Source organism: Alligator mississippiensis, chromosome 5 (assembly GCF_030867095.1).
Source record: "Alligator mississippiensis isolate rAllMis1 chromosome 5, rAllMis1, whole genome shotgun sequence".
Lineage (NCBI taxonomy): Eukaryota > Metazoa > Chordata > Crocodylia > Alligatoridae > Alligator > Alligator mississippiensis.
The window spans coordinates 209,934,117-209,956,245 of NC_081828.1; the positions used below are offsets into that span (position 1 = coordinate 209,934,117).

General features: G+C 43.7%; 1 protein-coding gene across 2 annotated transcripts in view; it reads right to left on the reverse strand.

The window, feature by feature from the left end:
* Window positions 1-22,129, reverse strand: part of OXSR1 (oxidative stress responsive kinase 1) — a 123,703-nt gene that overhangs the window by 26,484 nt on the left and 75,090 nt on the right. For both annotated transcript variants that reach the window (XM_014609069.3, XM_059729223.1), the window contains 3 exons: window positions 19,353-19,408; window positions 6,125-6,234; window positions 2,345-2,446 (listed from right to left, as the gene is read on the reverse strand). In XM_014609069.3, the coding sequence (XP_014464555.1) occupies window positions 2,345-2,446; window positions 6,125-6,234; window positions 19,353-19,408 (268 nt within the window). The remainder of the gene's footprint in view (window positions 1-2,344; window positions 2,447-6,124; window positions 6,235-19,352; window positions 19,409-22,129) is intronic.

Sequence of the window (22,129 nt, forward strand, 5' to 3'; positions counted from 1 at the left end):
AAGCCAGTCACGTCTACAGCATTATGGTGGGCAAAATTCAAAGTTCTGAAAACTAAGATATGAAGAAGCAACCTTTACTCTGCCCCCCCTGGAGCTGACGACAGCCTATGGGAACGGTCAGCAAGAACTCAAATGGCATTCACTCGGTTAAGGTCTGGGTGTGTTGAAGTAGAGAGGGATTACTGGAAACAGTTTGGCAGGACTGCGATATGCGTTCATCTAGATGGGCCGTGTCCTTCTCTGGTGGTGTGAGTCCTAAGACCTCCTTCCATGTGTGGGTACCTGGAGGAGTCCAGTATGCCTTAGCTCAGGAGTTTTCTTGCCATGCCACATCAACCGGTACGAAGAAGAAAGCATTTAACAATGGGCAGATGAAAGAACAGTGGCATCACATACATAAGAGTGAAGGGATTGTAAAAGTTCATTGTCTCTGTGGAGCAGGCTAAGTGTTTGGCTGAAGAGCAGGTGCATATACAAGTCCTGTTCAGTACAGTTCAAAGGCAGAGTGAGCATGTGAGCTTGGGGCATTGCTCAAAGTGCAAGTGTGGCAAGAAGGTACACTTCCCCACCACACTCAGGTGTGCCTTGCCTTTCAATTTTGCATGTCCTGGTTTTCAGAGCACAAGGAGAACCTTGCATTGCATTACTGGGGCATGGCTCGCATGGGGGGGGGAAGGGCGCAGGTCTTGCCCATCCTTAGAAGGACAGTCTTCCAGAGCCCAGTGCATATCTGGGGGTAGGGAGTGTGGTTCAGACACTCCCAGACAGGCAGGGACCCCATGATGCGGGCAAGGAGGTGTGACCATACTTGTCCTCCTTTGGGAGCCGTGATTCTGGTTGTTTCCAGCCCTCTTCCTTATTTTTGTGCATCAATGGTGGGTGGGAAAAGAGATGCAAAGGGACAGGGTCTCGGGTCCCAGCAGACACTGTTCTACTCCTCCTATTTCCCCTATAACCCGTATCAACCCCTCCTTCCTTCCGCTATAACCCACCCATTCCCAAATACCCACTCCGCACGCCCCCCTTTCCCTCAACATTACCCAAAACTATTCTTCCTCATTCCCCTATTCCACTGACCCTCCACTAAGACCCCCTGCACCTCCCCACACGTCATTCGTTCTCTTTCCCAGAACAGTTTGATTGCCCTCTCAACCTCTCGTGCACTCAGGTTACAATTGTCCTAAATAATAAAACCTTGGATTTGGGGCAGTGGCAGCAAGGAAACATCTTGCTTTCCTTCCCTCCATCTCCACTTGCCCAGTTTGTCCCAAGGGTTAGCTCTGAGGACGACCTGGCTGGGCACACACAAGGTTCAACGGCCACTGCATTTCCCCTTGAACCACCCAGCTCAAAGAAAACAACCAAGCAACAAAGCCTCTTATTTCATGATGTTGGGACCGCACCTGTATGGAACATCTTCTCAAATGTCTCTCCCACAAATGCTAGTGAGGTGAAATGTCAAGGGACTGAGGTCATATTTTGGACAAAACCCAAGCCATGACTTCATTCCCATGCCAGTGCAAAAATGGCAGAATCTGTTTTAAGAAAAGCTGGTTTTCGAAGGATCTGTCTCTCAAGAACCATCTGTTCACGTCTGGCCAAATTCAGAGCACATACCCCACCCTGCATGATCCTGAAGCACTCTAAAATGTCACAGTCAGCCGATTAAACACGGGGATTTAAAATGACTTAAGAGGCCACCTGTTCACAGAGAGGGTTTCTTCACTAACTACAGCAGCATCGGCACTCTGCTATCAATCATACCTAGGCTTGACTTCAGTGGATCCCCTACATTATTTTATACCAAAAGTATAATCTCTGCATATATCCTATACGGACACTTCAGTGCTGGTGCAGAGAAGTTACAAGCACCTTAAGAAACCTGTCTATGGAAACCGATGCCAGATTTTACAGGGAGATGACGGGGAGAAATGATATGATAGGGAAAGAAAAAAAACAAGCTTAGTGGCTCCTTATCCAGATGCCTTATCAGATGCTGTTGATACAACCGATTGTTCTCTAGTCCACCAAAACCTGCTCTGCCGTTTTTGAAGAAGGCAAGTGCGAGACGGCGCAGTACTCATGAGCTGTGCTCTACAGAGAAAACATATGGATCTGAACAGAACTATTCACTGTTGGAAGCCCACACACAAGTAAAGCAGTTTGCTTAATTTTAGAAACCACTTCCCCATATGCCTTGAAAAATACTGTTTTCTGGTGTGTCACACGTACAATCATGAAGGCAAGTCTAATAAATGGGCTGACAGCTTCCTTTAAGACAGCCTTGGGAAACGCTAATAATACTGCTTTTTGTCAACATGAGTAATTGAACATCATTGCTCACCTTCATTGGTGGGTATTTATGATACGGAGCAGCCCCCGTAGCTAGCTCGATAGCAGTGATTCCAAAACTCCAGATGTCGGCCTTGAAATCGTAACCTCTGACCTGAAAAAACACAACAGACATTACTACACACACCTTTCATTATCCCCCCCCAAGGCTTGCAATGGAGCTTGGACATTTTTCCAGTCTCTTTTCTTTATCCTCAAGTGCTCTGGAAGACGCACATCTCCCATTAACTCCAGCTGGTGTTGCAATCATACCCAGAGCAAAGACATGCCTTTCTTCCTCCGAGTTCCTTACTGGCTTTAGTCAAATGGCACATCAGGTCAACCACATTTGTGGCTCAAAAATGGCTCAAGTATCACCATACAAACAAAATGGTTAGAGCCATGTGGTCCAAAGGCATGGCCTTCAACTGGGCTTTGGTTTCTGCACCACCCTGGAGAATCATTACACTGCTCGAGTTGGACCAAAACAGATGGGCGCCGCTAGGAAACCTATCGCCAGCCCCCGGTCACATGCCTCGCTAGCACCTTCGAGGCAACCGCTAGAGTAACTTGGCTACAACCACTTCCACTCCAAAAATCAGTCTGAAAAATGTTGCATTGCAAGTCTGTGCCAGCCTCCTGACAGATTCCTCCCTTCTGTTTAATAGAAATCATTAGAGACCTAATATTTTGCCTTCTATTCAACTGTCTTCCACTTTAGTAGGCATTAGTACTTTCTGCACTTGAGGATGCGCAGGATGGATTTGTTCAGTAAAGCTATCTAGTGTCTGACCCTCTCTTTTTTTTTTTTTTCTTTTAAACACGCACATTTCATATGCCCTCAAAAGTCCTCACTAGGAACAGATTAGGTGTTGACATCTAACTAGCTTTCTCCACCGCAGAGAAAGAGACACTGTACTGACTTCAGCCAGAGCTATAAAAATCCAAGCATTTTGCCCAAACGGAATGGTTTCCCCTTCCTGCTTACTAGACAAATGAGAACAAACTGGAAAAAGCCAGTAGGCTCAAATTTCTTAGCACCAGATAAGTCAATACTGTATAGACCCAAATCCAAGATGACTTTGGATGTAAGCCAACCCCCCAGTTTTTAGATGGGAAATCTACACATTTGTTATCATTTTCCATGTTTAGAACCTAATTATTGGAAGCTCGTCTTAAATTAATCCTCCCCACCACTACAGCGATGGACAGCAGTGACAGGGGGACAGGCAGCCCCCACCACTTGCTCCCATTTCAGTCCGTCTCCCCCGACAGTGTCTATGCCCCGACTGCCTGCTCCCTGCAGCCTCTGCCCCGCTGCCTGCTCCCCAGAGGTGCACAGCTCTGGCCCCATTCCCTCCTGGACACTGAGCACATGCAAGCTCCAGCCCTTGCCCAGCTGCACAGCAACATCCTGAGCTGAAGTTGCCACTGCCACATGGCCAGGCAGGGACTGGAGGCTGCATGTGCCCCATGCCCAGGAGAGAATGAAGCCAGAGCTGTACCTGACAGCAAGCAGGAAGAGGGGGCAGAGGCTGCAGAGAAGCAGCTAGGAGCGGGAAGAAGGGAGCTGTACAGCAACTGCTGCAGCTCTGACTCTGGCCCCAACCTGGGCTCAGGGCCAGTCAGAGCCACAGCAGTTGCTTGCCATCCAGGCCTGTGCTCAAATCCAAGACTAGGGACTTTTTTTTTTTTTTTACCCCATGTTAAAGGGAAGTAAAAGAAAAAAAAAACACAAAAAACTTGCCTTGGATTTTAGTAAATACAGTACTTAATAAGGAGGAAGTGCTTATTTTGATGACTCCAGATATTTTGTTTAATCTTTAAGATATGATGCCAATTTTTTTAATTTTGAAAACCTCTTCTGGCTTTCAAGTTCTGGGTGATCTACATTCATATGTTGTTAAATTACCAATTCAAAAGATTATCAAAAAGTATGCTATGTTCTAACTTGTCAGTTATCCCATTTAACAATGCCAACACTGCTTCTGTGGAGATGTAAGATTAGATTAGAGAAGAAAAAAATTTGTTGTAAACTTCTGTGCCATGAGCTGCCTCATGCTGCATATGGATCAATAAGGTCAAACAATTAGATTTAAACTAGCATCAAAAAGAAAACCGGGAGCAAAGTGCAGCGCTAAACTTGTAATCGTTGCACACATCCTGCAATATGTTAACCACTTGCAAGTTTCAAGCGTACTATATTAGGGGTGGCCAAACTGTGGCACGCCTGCCACAAATGAATGGGGGCGGCCTCTGTATGCGATGCGTACTGTACGTGGCACAGACTGGCGAGGGAGCAGGAAACAGCAGCAGATAGGGCATGGAGCAGAAAGAGGAGTAATGGACTGGGCAGGAGAAGGGGATTGGAGTGGCACTCGAAGACGCAGTGTGGGGCTTACTTTGTGGCATGCCTAGCATAAAGCGCTGGCCCTCCACTGTACTATATAATCCCTGTGGGCAAATGAGGCACTAAGCAATTTTTCAGAATTCTAGAAACCTTGATTTTTACCCAAAACACAACAATAACCTTAATTTTTTTTTATATTTTATTAATTTAGGCCAGCAAATTTTACTCCTTATCTACAGCAAAACTTGACTATACTTGATAACTGCATATTTTGACTGACAAACAGGGAATGCTGGGGTATCAGATGTCTACCTGCTATTAAGGAACATTTATGACCTCACAATTAATTAAAAAAATGGGACATGTTTTTTCTGTGCAATCAACTACTTTTATTTCTGCCTTTTAGCTGTAATCCCAGATATAATGTTTCACAGTGACACCTGCTGGAAGACAACAACAGGATGCTCCCAAGAGCCTTTGAAAGTCCATCCCCTACTTAATGACTTGTTTGCCATTTAATTTCTTGCGGCACACTTACACTAACAGCCTACACAAGATCTTGCAAGCCTCCAGGAGCTGTGCCCCAATAAGAACCACTAAATATTTGCAATCAAAGTCTTTTCACTGTCATTACATGACTCTCCAGGGTAAAGACCTTTGTAAAACAACTTTATTCTTTCAAGTTTCCCCTCTTAAATCTCTTTCCGTGACTCTCCACCACAGACGCACGTGGGCAAAGTCAAGAGAAGCCCAACTGAGTGCTGCTACATTTGGACGTGCTATTCTACATCCACTTAGGGAAGGGCAGATATTACTTCCAGTACCTGTTGATTGGCAATTCACAGAACAGCAGGGAGAAACTAGAGGTACCTCTTAAGGCCTCCACAGCTGTGTCAAGATATACAGATCCCAGCTAGGCCCCCAGCAGGGCTGGAGAATTTACCAGGCCAATGAGTTCCAGGTGCCTGCATGTGCACACATGCACTCTTCCTCCCACACCAAACCAGAAGCAAGGAAAACAGACCGCCACTTGTTCCAGGAGCAAATAGAACCTTCCATCCTGCCTACTAACCACCATTTTAATTGAGCATATATATTCACTGAATCAAAACTATCACCACTGTCTGGCTGAGCAACAGCCCTGGATCTTATCAGATGCTAGTTTGAATAACAGTGGATGCTAACTTGCACATAAATGATAGGGTGGCCTGCAACCGAGAGTGCTCAAATTTGTCTGGAATGTCAAGGTGGGTCCAGGATTATATTGCACTTTAGTGAAACTACCCAGGCTGAACTGGATATGGGCAGTGGCATCCTCAGAAATATTAACCACGGACATCCGTGTGAAGCCAGCTTCCTCAGCAAGAAAGCTTTTCATAAATAATGCAGATGTGTTGCCTCTTTTGCCACTTAAAGTGTTTGATCCCTCTTAGAAATGTTTACCTGTTCCATGACTTCCGGCGCCATCCAACAAGGCGTGCCCACAAAGGTTTTTCTCACTTTATTCCTGGTAATATCACCACCGGTGGCTAAGAACGCGCTAACACCGAAGTCTGAAATCACAAAGGGAAAGAGGAAAATCTTTAGCAAAGAAAGCATCCTGAAGGGAGGACATATATATTCTCAACTGTGGCTTACATTCAAGATAGTAACATTTTACAAAGAGATTTCCAAAGAACTAAGAATGATCAACTGAGGGAGGTTAGCTAAAGAACAAAAGTTTCATCATCCAAATGATGGAGATACATGATGACATTTACTCCAGGATAAAAAGTAGAGGGGACAAACAGCATACAGCCTTTACCAGTATGTCACCTTATTTGGGTGTAAAGTTACTCCTCAAAAAATGAGAAGTGAATCAGTGAAATCATGCTGCATCTCAGCTGTATATCTGCTTCTCCAGCCTATTTTTTCTACAGTAAACTAGATCCTCACTGCTTATTGATTAGGAGCTCTAATGTCACCTAGCTTGGAAGAGCTGATCACTTGTCTGCTCTTCACTACAAAGCAAATCCAGGGCATGTTACTGTAGTAATTGTGCCAAGTGTCCATACCAGAGATGAGACCCATCTGTTCGAGTCCATAGGGTACATAAAATTCCCTTTTTCATTGTGGCTGGTGAGCCAGAGTATAGTGCGTTTTCTCAGTCTGCAGCAAATCCACCAGCAATATGAATAGCAGATTCACACAATGAACAAAGACAAGGTGGCCCCTACACTGTAACTAAAATTCAGATATCACGCCTCCAATAATCTTCTGTACGTCTATCAGCAAGTACAGGTAGGATCCCAACTATATCTGCCCCTTCCCAGTCCTCCTCTGTTTCTTTTCCCTTTCTGTGTCTGCCCCCATCTTCTCTCAAGTAACTCCCCACCAGCTAGGATTTACTTTCACCAGCTTCCTTGAGCACCTAATGATGAATAGGGGCAGACATGGAGCATATGCCTATTAATTTTCTTATCAAGGAATGCAACTCACTTTAGTCCAGATGTCACCTGTATTCTAGTTGGCATCGCCCCTCTCTCTCTTTTGAGGTCAGTAATTCTCTAACAATAATGAGGCATGAACTCAGGTTACAAAAAGTTATTTATCCTAAAGCGTATGCCCCAGACTTCCTGAAAAAATATGCACCCCTCATTTTGGATCTATCCAATATCTGAGCTTCTGCAACCTGAAAGATATAGCTAGGAGCTTTATTTTACGCCGTGTGCAGAGTCAGTAGGACGATACAACTCCGATTTGTATCCTATCATCAGGATCACCAGAAAATTACATGTCTGAATAAAGGATTAGAGGTTGTAAATTCTGAAAGTATCACTGGGACCGCATGATTTCATCATGCCAACTGAATGGGCAACACTTTTCTTTTAAATGCAGTGCTCTCAAGCTAACTATATTGTTAATTACTCATAATGTCACTTTAATTAGGTACTTGGGTACCTGGAGCTAACAAGCAATTCCCAAACCAGTGATAAAAGCAATGGTGTTACTGGAATCGAACAGCATTTCCTTATAGCCATCTTGGACTGGCACAGGAAATTCTGTACTGAGAGCAGGAAAGGGCTGCTACAAACAATCTTGGCAACATAACAGTCGCTGGTGCTAAAAGATCTGGGAAGAAATGTTCCCTGGGATGAAGGGACCACAACAGAGGCAGAGAAGAGCCTTCCTAAGCCCTTGCTCCAGGCTGTGTGTTTAGCTTTCCTGTTCTGGACCACCTGGTAACAGAGCACTCAACCACACCGAGAGAGAAAGACATACAAGAACTGCCTCGATTGGTGCAGTCTCTACATAGGAAGACTAGACCCAAACGAAGAAAAAGCCAGTTAATGTTCCTTCAGACTATGCTCGTCTGTTTATTCCACAGCGCCTCAAAAAAGGCCAGCTCACTACACGGACAGAAGTGCTGCACTGACAAGGAGGTGGGGTGGGCCTTGCTGAAGTATTTTGGTCCGTAGTTCTACCTTTGCTAGCTGGGAGTTGGCAGCTCCATAGACCATTGATGCCGTTTCGATTTACTTTTCATGTAGGCAAATTGATACACACTCTTGCTTGCCTCCCACCATACCCCAGACACTTTTCCAGCATTCTGCACCATTGATAGGTCCCAAACTCCAATAGGACAAAACTCCAAGTAATTTCAGCGATAACTTGGAGTGTATCAAGACCCCCCACCCACAAAAAAAAAAAAAATCCACAGGAATTCTCTCTTTCCCCACTGAAAGGCATTACAATCACCTCTGGGCTGAAACAGTCACCTAAATAAGAGCACAAAACCATGAGTGAGGCAATGCAAGACCACAACCAATTTTAAGTGCAGGGGGCTTTTACACAGCAAAGAAAGAGTTACCCCAAGACTCACCAGCTCCTACAGAAGGTGATGCCTGGTTCATATTTGCAAGCGGCCAGCATCCTGGGTTTAAGACATATCCTTACAGCTGACCCATCCTACCCAGCAGTGTCCCCATGCATCGTTTCAAAAAACTTTGAGAGAAGAACATCCCATTGCATAGGAGTTTCTAATCTTTGTTCTCTCAGTCCTAGACTACTAGGGCAGGTGGTGACACCAAGACCAAAAAGTAAAAGCTTTTACCACAACTAATGGTGTTGCAAAAAAATTGCTGTATTTTGAGTTACTCAAGGGCAAAACATACACACAGCCCAAGATTCACAAAAGGAGTGGACAGTTATATGGATATGAACAGTCCTGCTTATATTAAATTGGGATAAGAAGTCTCTATACAAAAGGACAAGTTCATCCTACATGGCCTTAACGCCCTGCCTAGCACTAGGATTTAAATCTACTCGTAGGCAGGTTATTCTGTAATTGATAGTTCTGAGATTTCATGCCTTTTCTGAAGCAGCAGATCAGGGACTAGCTACTCGTGGAGTCCCTTGTGCAAATGGGCCATTTATTTTGTTCCCGTATAAATCAACCCCTATTCCCCTGGGCAGGGGCAGACAAATTTGTGGCACAGGCACACTATGTATAACATACCGTAAATTGGGGAGGGGGCAGGTGACAGCAGCACAGTGGCAGATGGAACACGGAGCACAAAGCAGAGCAGCAGATCAGGCAGCAGAAAGGGATTGGCATAACACTTGAAGAGGGCACAGAGCTAATCTGTGGCACATCTGCCACAAAACGTTGGCTCCCACTGTCCTTGAGTTTGGACATATACATTTGGAGCCGTTTCCAAAAGGTACCAACGGTTGTAATTGTTACATAGACAAGCCAGGATGGCAAATGTTTCAGAACCGTTCTCATTTTAATACAGCTTCATCCAATATTAAAGCTGGACCAGTTTTGCTATATTTGTATCATTCACCTCCTGTTCACACATAGTAATTAGAAACTGATTGCTATTGCCCTTCTGAAGCTGCTCCAGTATGTGTGTCCATAACCCTAATGAATCACCTACTTTGCAGTCTATAACAATGCTTCCCTTTGATATCTTCCAACCAACTATTGACCAGTTCCTGCTCTGCTTAACTTGAAAAATCTGATACGGTTCCACAACAAGACATGATAAAATTAGGTGCATTTAGTTTAAACCACAGGATTTCAAATAGGATAAAATCATCCTGGTAAATCACTTGCAATGCCACATATGCAAATCAGATGCTTGTCCTTTATTCAAAGGGTTCTTATGAAACTGTTGTTTCCAAATGCAGTAGCAATTTAAAATTCTAGCAATAGAGTTTTATCTTGTTTTAGATAAGTTTTCACGTACTCTAGGCACGCATTTTAAATAAAGCACATCACAAAAGGGTAAGATTATCTTAGCTCAAGTTTCCATGCAGTCATTTTGAGGGTAAAGGAAATGCCATTCAAGGCAGAATTGTTCTAGCTTTAAAAACGCGTGCTCTTTAAAGCAGTGTGCAAGCACACGCACATCACTCGACACATTTCAAATCAAATACAAGACAAGTTTATAACGCCCAGCTTGGAATTCTGCCTTTGCGTTTGTCCTTTGAGGTCACAAGAAAGTCTTAGTGGAATTAAATTGGATTCCATTACATGGTTGATTTATTCAATGTTTTTCCAATCAATTTTACTCATTCCCAATTGGCTGAAACAGGCCAGAGCAAAAACTGTGCGCGCTATTGTTTTAAAGCCACCACCATAAGCAATCAATTTCCTGAAATGCCATCTTGCTACTTTTATTCAGTTCCCACATTTAAAGAAGAGTGTGTACTTATTCAAGAAGCATCTGTAAAACATTAACTAAAATCCTGCCCACAAGCTAGAATTTTATTCTCTCTCCCGAGAAGGGAGCAGCTGCATCACTGAATCTGCCTGGATTCCTGTAAAACAGACTTGCGACTGGATTCATTTCACTGCCAATGTCAAACATGCACCCGGAAGGGATGAAATTGAACCTGAATAAAAGTCTATTTTCAACGCCAATGCTGTCAGGGCTCAAGGGAGCCACAGGAAATTCACGGAATGCAAGATGCCTGACAGACTAAGACAAAGGGTAGATAAAAAGGACAAGATATATGGTGCCAAGATTTTTTCCCTTCTTTAAAAAATGTAAGTAGTAGGGCAATTATTGTAGGCTGATTTTTTTTCCTTTAAGTGCTGCTGCTTTTACATGGAAGTGGAGGAGAAAGTGCAGAGCTGTAAGATGCATTCATAGTCTACATATTTAATAGTCTGCATAAATAAGACCTTTCCCACTCCTCCACTGTCCCACCTGAACCTTCCATAAATAATCTATTAAAACTTCACAGGCAAGCAAATACTTAGGAGTTGAGCATCACAAAGTCCTCACGTGACCCCCAAAATTTCATTTTTTTTCTGACCGTCAGACTATATGACAGAGATTGGATAGGCATCTGGCTGGGGTTATTTAACCCCAGCGCTCTTTCCTGCCTGGAGCACGGGGTCGGACCTGATGATCTGCCAGGTCCAGTCCAACCCTAGAAATCTATGCAATCTACGACCTATCTTTTGGTTAAGAACTTTAATTATGGAGCCTTAGTGAGGGATAGAGGGACCTCCAGTGATACAACTCCTTCATGCCTCTACCCCCAGCAATGTACCTATAAAAAAAAAAAAAAAAAAAAAATCAGCATAAAAGCCTCTCATCTCAGACACTGCACAGGGAGGGTTTCAATTTGCACAGCTGTGGAGCTTTATAGCAAACTAGTCTATTCTGGAAATGAACAGCACGAGCCAACTGGGTTTCATGGAAAGTAACTGCATTAGACAAGCTGCTGCATTCTGCTGAAGCTAAAATAGTCTTTAAGGGCTTCAGCAGAGTTCATCAATATTGTTCAAAGGTTGGAAAGACCTGGATTACTACTGTGGACAGGCCCAACACCTTTCCACTAACTACTTTCTAAATATCAGCAGCATCAGTTACCACAGTTGCTGTGGGGATCCAAATGCAATTTAAGATCCAAAAGGACATCAGCGTTTCCACACTTCTTTATCAGTGATGCCCCTTGCATTTCTTAGTCCGAATCTCCAGGACTTCCGAAGAAGCCTAATTAACTAATCCCCTTTCTCACCATCCCTTGGCTGCTTCTGTGGAAGCAAACTTGGAGATGGCCTACTCAACTGGATCAGATCAACAAAGTTACTCAAAGACCCTGGCAGCAAGATAAGCTTGGATGTCTTACAGAGCAAAGATATTGCTGATGCATCACATAATTCACTAGAAGCAGTTCTGTTCATGTGGGTTTATAGACAAAACAGACAAAAAGATGCTCCAGATTCTGCCTAAATTATCATTATATAACCAACATCCTACTGTTACTCAACATCACATCTCTTTTGAGAGATTATATAGTCATCAATGAAAGTGTAGGCTTATGTTTGGAAAGATGCCTAGCATTCAGACACCCAAACTGTCAAAATATAAATTGCTGTGGCAAGTCTAGCAAGCCATACTTTTTTTAATGAAATAAAAAGTCTAACTAAGTGCTGGAGGGAACAGGAATCAGTTTAAACAATTCATCAATCCAAGTGGGAGGTGCTATGACTGAATTGCAACAGGTGCCGGTGTTTCTATAAGTGAGTCACTAACTGAAATAGATTTTGACAGCTTAAGATGCTGAGACGGTTCATTCAAGGCACAGGAATCAGCTAGTAAAAGCATCTATCCCCTGAAATGCCCATTCCCAGCTGAAGTGTTATCTTAAAGTAAAAAAAAAATATATATATATATATATATTTTTTTTTAAACTTATATATATTTATTTTTTTTACTTATATATATCTCATGCATCTAACTTTGAGAAATGGCCACAGCTATATTGAAACTATATCCTATAACAACAGTAAACTGCCATTGGAAAACATGGATTATGCGCTAATTATGATGAGATCTGAAGTCCAGCACCATAAAGGAAAGGCTCTCATTGACTTTAACAGGCTTTAGATCAGGCCTAAAACAATATCAGATTATACTGGAGTGTAATATCTTAATAAACGTATACTGCCATCAAACTAAACTGAAACAAAAAGAGTTATTTCTAAACCTGGGCAAGGAAGATGTTATTTCCTAAGGAAACAGGCAGAGGTGCACAGCTGGAAATATGGGGGTATAAGCATTTTGAGAGAGATAACAGCTCAAGTGCTTCCCCTCTGCTGCCTTGCACGGTTGATGCCCGGGGACAAATAGCTCTGGTCTTATTAAATGCCTTCCTGTTACAACCTCAGAACTTCGATCACTGGAGATGATTAAACCTGCCGAGCGCAAGAGAAAGCACAATTTACAGATGGAGAATCAAGTCTGGAATGGTAAAAGGCAAGCAGTTAGGCAAAAGTTGAAGTTTGTTTTTCTGGCCCATCCTGACCACTCATCTGTCTTTAAAAGGACAGTAAAAATGTGTAGCAGAACTTGATTTGCCAACATGAATTTGCTTTCCCAATACTGCAACAGGGGAAGCTGGGAACTGACAATTCTAGTTATTTCCATAAACTGAATTTCAAGGTTAAGCACAGCTAATCACTGCTACGCACAGTATTTTCAATGTGAACTGTTTTTGCAATAATCTCAAAAGTGCATCCACTGAAACCAATCCCATCCCTACACTGCTCACCCCGCCCAAAGAAGCTTTGGACCATCTGATTCTCAAACAAGGTCAACAGTACTTTAATAGAACGGACCTCGATATTGCACAAGTTTTAGAGAGGGCACGTGCAGCTAACAAGATGAGGTACAAAATGTGCCCTGAAAGAAGTTGACTACAAAAGATTGGCTGTCTTTGTAACCACAATTATACTGCACTACATTAGGCAGGCATAACGCAGGCAGATCATTAAAGATTTTCATATCAACGGCAGAAAAGATCTGGAGGCTAAAGCAGATCACAAGCTGAGTATGAACCAACACCATATAGAGATGTATAAAAAGTAGTGTCATGAGAAAGACGTACAAAAAGTGACTCTTCTGCTCTACTCGGCACTGGTTAGGCCTATACCATAGCTCCGTGTCTATTTTTGGGTACCACGCTTGGAGAAAGCTGAGATTTAGCTAGAGAGATTTCAGAAGAGAGCAACAAAAGACATCCTAGTTCTAAAAAGCATAACCTGCAAGAAAGACTCAAAAAATGGGTTTGTTAAATCTAGGGAACAGAAGACGGGGTAGGAGGGGGTGGAGGGGAGCAGCAAGTCTTCCAACATATCAAAAGATGACTGCCAAGAGGAAGGTCATACACCGTTCTCCACATCCACTAGAGACTGGACACGTAATAATAGTCTTCCATCACAACAAGGGAGAATTAGGAAAGGCAGCAGGTAAAACTTTTGAGCTGTAGGATAACTTAACACTGGAATGGCTTTCCGAGGGAGATGGTGGAATCGGTCAGTGGGAGCTAAGAGCGGGTGAGACGAGTCTGTCTCGGGAATGGCTTAAGTACAATTGTTCCTGAACTGGGGCAAGCAGTTGAACTGAAGGATTTCTTTAAGTCACTTCCAGGCCTGTTTTCTATGATCTGTGCATCATTTTATGCTCCTCTGTGGCACTTTAGAAATGGCTTGAAGGCAACAAAGATAAGAGTCTCACTTTACAAATGGGGAAATTAAGACTCAGAAAACTTAATCAAGGCCAGGGTCACATCAGCCAATGATGAATTAGGTCTTAAAATCAAGATGCCGGACAGTTGGCATGGCCCACTATCACAAGACCTCTTGGACAAGTCCTTAGCTTTTCCAAGCTTCAATCTGTTAAGATAAAAAACGGGGGTGGCAATGTTGACAGACTGGTATTTTAGTGCAAAGGATGATGGGCACTCAGAAACAGACTCGTCGTCAGTGAGCTGGCATGAATGGATGGAAAGTTGCACAAGTGTTGCCCGGCCCTCTATTTTATATATAGAAAGCAAGAGGCTGGGCAATTTGCTGAGTATCAATCGGATGCTGCCCAGGATGTTTGAAGGCCAAGCCTACTTTAACCACTAGGCAATGCTGCCCTTCTAATCCGAATTTGCACAAAAGTTGCATTTTAAACTGCTTAAAACATGGCTTAGCTAAAAAGTCTCCGGGGCAACAGCTAAAAAGTCTCCGGGGCAACAGCAGTCTGAAAACGAAGGCATGCCAAATGGGAGAGAGAGAAACATGTCGTCTTCACTATAACATACACAGCTCTTCAACATACTTGACTCTACTACGGTTCAACATTAAGAGATGTATGACAGTTTTACGTGTGATAATGCAATAAAGAAGAGCAAGGGGAACGATGAACGCTGAACCTGCAGCCTCTCTCAAATGTGAGCACCAGATGTGAGTTCAAGTAGAGATGTCAAACTCATTTGGCCCTGTAGGCTGGATCTGGACTATGGGGCTTCTCACAAGCCAGACAGCCCACCTGAATACAGGCAGCCCTGGAAGTTAACACCGCTGCTGCTCCCCAGGCTGCTGCACTGAGATCCGAACAGAGATCTCAACACAGAAATTCAGCAGCGAGGCCAGCACTCAGAGTAATGCCACAACCCTGCACCCCCCTACAAAGAAGTGCCACAGGGCAGATGACATACCTCCACAGGCCAGATCTGACACCCAGGCCGCATGTTAGACACCCATAAATTAGAGCATTGGTAAAAGATTCTGGGTGTTACTCAGGCCTACTTCTACTCTACATTGGGAAGAGGTTTGCCACTACAGTTAGAGCACCGTAGCAAGATGCTTCTGCCTGCACGGCTTACGTTGGCTCCCTGGAGTCTAAATGTCAGTGCAAAGACACTGTTCCGATAAAAATACAGTAATTACTTTGGAAAGGCTGGAATATAAAAGAGCGCAGCTATCTCAATTTATACTACAGCCATGGTCAGAAGACTGGCAAACAATGGTATCTAGGAAAGCAAAGCTGTGTTCCCGTAAGTAGACTGATATCAATCCAGTATGCAGAACACGTGCAAACCTCAATGTGTTATAGCTCCCAAATACCCAATGGTTTGCCACTGGGTCCCAGACCCATGTTAATACTTCTTCAAAAAAAATAAAAATAAAAAGTCAAGTTTAGGCAAACTGGGCATCTTTGTATCTGCTACTGGCAATGTTATGGCACTGCAATGACACTTCAGAGGCGAAAAAGGGGTGGGCAGTTAAAATTAGCAGATTCGCTTACAAAACAGAGGCTTTGTAAAGCTCCATGTTTTTGGAGGTGGCCATGGAAATGTATGGCAGTCATACTTCCATCCAATGCATCTTGCAACTTCCAGGCTACACCTCTAATCTCCCATCCTAATTCTATTACTTCAACTTGCACTTTAAATACAATCCGCATTTGGCAACTTAAAATTACAAACAGAATCTGGTCAATCCAAAAAGCTTCAGCCTCAAGCTTTGTGCAGCTGCATCAGCAAAAATGTGCTTTTCTTTGGATGCTGGCTGCTGATACCAGTGGTTAGAAGATGCTCCTACTAGCCAGGATACCAGATTAAAAATAATTAGATTTTGTATGAGGGTAGAGGCTCAGGGATCCAGTAGGTAGCAGGGCTCCATCGTGCCAAGTGCCCCATGCACAGAGACAGCAGCTGTTCTGCCCCACCGAATTTACTGTTTAAGCTAAAATGAGATGCAACAAACTTCCCTCCTACTGTTTGACGTGAGACAACGGGGTACCAAAGATTAGGCCATACCTCCTGCACAACCAGAGATTTATTTGTGGGTTGACTGAATGTTTTTGGAGGAAAGGAAGAGGATTAATTTGTAAAATAACTGAGATCAATTATCTCCGACTGACCATTATTATTTATTGGATGTTATTTTACGGTCTGTGAGCCATCTTCCACAGGGGAGTTGTACAGGTTTACACTGTCTGTATATTCTTTGGCTGCTCAACACTTTCTAAATAAAAGCAGTTTTCTGTGCAAAACTGATGAAATGGTGCCAAAACTGATGCACTTCACACAATTTAGTCAAAATTGGACGCCAAAAAGTCAGTGAAGTGCTTTTCTGTTTACTATCATTAGTAGTAGTAAAAAATTAGAATGATGACTTATGCTTTACATTGAAAAAAAAAAAGTGAAACACTTATGTGGCTGAAAAAGCTGTCTGATAAGGTTTTGATGGCATTGAAATTATTTTTTTTTTTTTTTTTTAAAGATGAAAAAAAATGGTTGAGAGAAACGCAGACATTTCATTCCAAGACAGGCTGGAGGGAAATCCAGAACTTTGGAATTTCCCGCAGAACTTTGTGTTTTGATCAGCTCAACAGCATTCCCAGCATTCACAGTCACAAGTGAGTTTTACTCAAATGCATCTGCTTTCACAAAATGGAAAAGCACTCCCCGAGGATGACCTTGCACTGCTTAGCTGTTGCCGCAAGTTTATTCCACGAAAGGTCCTAAAACGGGTCCTTGCATCTCTTTACAGCTACACCTTGTAGGCCAAGTACAGACAGTCAAAAAGCCCAAGGCTGAATCAATTTAATCTCTGCAGGTTAGTCTAAGCGATGTAGACTGAACCACTAAGCAAGTGAATGGACATTCACTTTTGATTCTGGTAATGCAGCCATACATGTCTGCAGTGGCTCAGGCCAGAAGCTGCAGGGAGCTAGAGCACGCCACCCCGCTCAGCATTCAAACTTGGCCAAGTCTAGCCTGACCACCCGGGGGGGGGGGGTGCAAAGCATCCTGGGATGCTGGGGGACTCTTGAGTTAACTTGCATCTGGAGGGGGATCTGGGATAGACATTCAGTAAACCAATTTAACCTAAATAAAGTTGACGTCTGATACTACGTCCATCCAGGTTCATCTTAAACTGGTTTTGGCCACTTTGAAAGTGGTTTATGTGCACTGAACTGCTGCTGTGTACATATTTGAACTGGTTTCCGTCACTTTTACCAGTTTACGTGTAATTTCTTCCCCTAGTCATAAAGGATATTGCAAAGAGTCAAGTTTGTATAGCATACACAGAACTAAATTCTGGATTTTAGCGTGGTGAAGTTGGCCTTCTCAACACACAGATGAATCCAAAAACTATTCTACAAATATAGTTACATCCAGATGTCCCATAAAACACATCAAACCCTATAATATCCTAGGCAAGAGATTTTAACATAAAACTAGGGCATCTGCTCAGCTTAAAAACTGCCTATTGCTCTATTGAGAACCCTCCAGCAGAGATAAGAAATATATCCTTGAGGCACCTATCATCTAAGCACTTTATAAACATTAAGCCTCAATAGCCCTGTGAAGTACGTAGAAGTTAAGCGACTTGCTGTTCCACGGGCCAGAAACAGAAGTAGCAGCTCGTTCCCAGGGCGCAACCACCATTGGCAGCGGCTCCCTGAATAAAGGGACTCTCACATCCTGCGCAGCAATGATCCAAACTGCTGCATCTCAGATCATTACTGAAATGTATCATAGGCTTTTATTAAATAAGTAGCTTGTTCACTCAGATGCAGACAAGACCGCACCCAGTCTACTATCAGCTGCCACATGGGATGAATTCCTTGCACTTTTTTAGGAACACAATAGCGGGCATTAAAAGACCTGGGAGCATTTAAGGAAAAGCAGAGCTACGCCAGGTTTCACCTAGAAGCCCTGTGTTTCAAAGCACTGGGCTATTTTGGACCCAGGCTTCTCTTCTGTGCAGAAAAACAGTGCTCTGCAATACTGCATAACACCACCTTGCAGCAGGGGCAACAGCTAAGTAACACACTTCTAGGTGGAAAACCTGGGCATATTGCAGGAAGATGCAAGCAGCTGAGGGTCTGTCAAAGAGGCGATAGGTTAGAGAGGTCTTAAAGTGAGAGGAAAAAAAGGGATATTTTCAGGTGAAAAAGGAGGGTTAAGAGTCAGCTGTGCATCTCAGAGTGCCAGGTCTGCACCCTTACCCCCAAAGGTAAGTGTTAAAAAGGTTGGGTAGGCATTACAGGACAGTGTGGTTCTGGAAGGACAGGGTCAGGGAGGAGCTCACATCTGGATTAGAACATATTTTGGCTTCCTCCAAGGGGAAAAAAATAGCACACTGGAGCAAGATGAGTAAGAGCAACCATACATTCTCTAACTTCACCCTCCAAAATCAAGTTAGACTAAATGCCTCCCAAGAACAGTTCTGAATTTCTGGAGAAAAACCCAAAACACTAAAAGGTTCAAGATACCTCCAACCCTTTTGTTTAGAAATCAGCTCACTTTATCTAACAAAGAATCAAGGTATTCCCCCATTAGTCTCAACCAAATCTCTTTCCATCCCTGACACTGCTCCCATGACCAGCTCACAAAGGTTATATAAAAGTAGCAAATTATTTTGGACAGCTCTATCCACCAGCTAGGGAACATTTCAGCATGGTCTTGTACATCAATACTGCACATCCTTTAGATCCAGTGCACAATGAACCTGTTATTTTATGACAGCCTGGGGGTTATAAGCCAATAAAGCTGCTGTTTAGTAGCTTTGTCCAACTCATGCAAAAGGCCTCAAAATCATTATCTGAGCTATCAATTTGAAAAGGAATCATTTTTGTTGTACACTGAAATGATGCATTCAAATGGGCAGAGAACTTTCCCAGCACAAGGACTGCACTATGAATGATAATATGGAGATAAATATTTCTGAAGAAAAGCTGCCTTGAGAACTCAGATCCAAAACATGGGACCCCCAGAAGCGTGGCATTTGCCAGCTGGGTTTCCGTTTGCCATTGAAAGCCATTGCAGCCACACATCAAGCAATGCCCACGTTTCCTTTGCTCAGGATGGATAAGAAAGTTACCTGCAATCTGCACGGAGCCATCTTCTCCAAGAAGAATATTTCCTGCTTTCACATCCCTGCAGGAAAACAAAGCAACAGTCAGTGCTATTTGTTCATCCTCCCTCCTGCCAGCCACAGAAGAATTCATTGATGAGCTTTTACTGTTTTCCCTCTGAAGCACCAGATTTTACCATGTTGTTTCTTCATGCTTTCAACTACGCAGACACTATATAGATTTAATAGCTATCGTCATAATGTCAGTGTGTGATGCACATTAATGTTTTTATACTCTTTATTGCTAGAAAGGCTTGCTACAGAACATTATACCCCGGACAGCTTTGTGTAAAGGGTTTCCCCCTTCACCACAGAGAGATGCTAATCAGAAAGACTTGTGGTTACAGTACTCAGATTGGGAGTCTCCCATCTTTGCTGCATCATTTCCTTATTCCTTTGTGCCATCATTTCCCCTTACGCTAGCTGGAAATGATACTGCTTCTTCTACATTGTCTCCCTTGCCTCTTAAGAGCTGAAGCTCCTTGGGGCAAGGACTGTCACTTCAGGTACGGCCATCTAACCGATTAGCGAGTGCAACTTGCACTTCAGCTACACCACAGTCCGTGTCCCCGCTCTCATCCTGCTGAAAATGGAAGCTAAAATCAGGGCAGTTTAGCCCACAATGAAATACAAGCTGCAATACTACAAACTATTTCTCCGCCACATCCCTAGTCATGACATAGGATTGGAACAGGAGTTCAGGCATCTTGTCCTTCATGGGATCCATTGGCATTAGGTCCTCTTGACCTTCAAAAAGGCCTGAAAGTGGCTGCAGCCCATAGCCAGATTACTTCCATTTGGCCACTCCCAAGTTAGCGCTTACAAGGTTCTTTCAAACACCGGCCTGAGATAGTTGGTTGATCCCATAAAAACACATATCAGAACAAAATTAGACAAGAGAATGCCCAGGATTGCAAATATGTTTTTAGTAACAGGCAATTGGAGTGGACAGCATCCCGTTAACAAATATTTGTTCATATATTTCAAACCCTGCCAGCTCCGAGCCTGTTGCTAGTAGTGCGCATCTTGAGGCACGATATTGTCTCAACAGCGCAAGAAGCCAAGCAAAGCAAGGTTCGATTCCAGCCCACCTTACCCATCAGGGCTCCAGTACATACACGCAGAAGAATTGCATTTGTAGTAACATTAAGGTCTGCCTTTTGTGCCAAGCCAATTTTATAGCCCAATACGATTTGCACCAGTTATTTAGGCATGTTATACTGTCACCAGACACACGCCCCCACCAAAAGCTTAGTCCTAAAAGGAGGGCCCATATTCTAAAAGCCACAGATATTCACATGCTCAACAACACAAGAGCTTCAAACATATTAAAAACTCAGAAGAAAAAAAAGGTGATAAAGCCCATCTTAGCTGATTACCAAAAGGTAATGGTGAGTAAAGTTGGAATATTGCAGCACGTAAACGGGACTTATTGAATAAGGTGCTCTCAGGAAGCAAACTAATTGCTGATCACAGATGCTGAACTGATAGCAGGCATAAATCAGTGTTCTGGTTACACAAACCCTCCCCCCCCCCCCAGACTACAGCAAGGCAATGATCTCTCACGTGTCTATGTCCTCACTTTGACAGGCTCTCTCAACTTGCATTCAGTTCTTAGTACCAGCCATGTGCCCCCCTCCCCGGTTATGGGATGAGTTTGCATGAACAGGTGGTCACTACAGGCTGGACTGAGATCACTGGCTCCCATTACACAGCCCAGAAGGCACACACATGGTAATGTAAGTATATGCAAATGAGTTCTCTCAAATCCAATACAAAAAAGAAAAAAAAAAAAGCCCTTTCTTGTGGAGGATGGGCATTACTCACGTACTTCTCCCCCTGTAATTACATGTGCAGACAACACAGTCGAGAAAGCAGAAGCGTAGGGGTGGGAGGGCAGGGGAGGAGCACCAGCGGGTTAAGTGCCACGTTAAACATACAGCTATGTCATTTCCCTGCCAACCCCATTAATCTATTTGTAACCCTGTGATATTTGGAATGAGGATTTTAGAGATTTTCCTGCTGTGTTAGAAAAACAGACAGAGGAGCGTAAGGAACAGCCCCTTTCTGCAGTCTCACCCTGGCAAGGCTCCTTGGGGCCTAAGAAGAAGGGAGTGACGGCACCCTGCATCTGAGTACCGTCAGAAGTACCCTCCAGGCTGAACAAAGAGGGACAGTGGGTTCCTAGCCAGAGACGATGTCTTTGTACAGTGAGAAGTGTGCTGGGTCCCACACAATAAGGTCCTGGAAGTCCTTCTCGCCTTAGCACGTAGGCAGCAACTGCTAGTCAAGATTTGTTAGGGCCAAAACAAGTCACTCATCACAGCAAGCTGTCCCTGGCCGATCCTGCCTGGCTGCTCTGGGGCACAATGGATGTGCCTACATTGAGATCCTTCCAGCACTAATCAGCAATCAAACAGTCCTCTGCCCACTATCTCAGACTCCCCAAACCTGGAAATGCAATGATGAAGCCACTCCGGTGGGAGGGGCTGGAGGACGGTGTCCCACATAACTAGCCTCCCCACTGCAGAGACGGATCAAGAGCAGCCAGGTGGTATACCCACAAAGCAGCTGCACCACTGCATTTCTGGGTTTGGGGCATGAAAGAGAAAGAAGTTAGACAGGGCGTGCTTGAGAGCAGGCACCAAAAGCATTGCTGGGGACAGGGTGCAGACACACCAAGTTGTAAGAGGTTGCAGTTGTAGTATGCTATTGCCATGACTATGCATTAAAGCAGAAAGAGT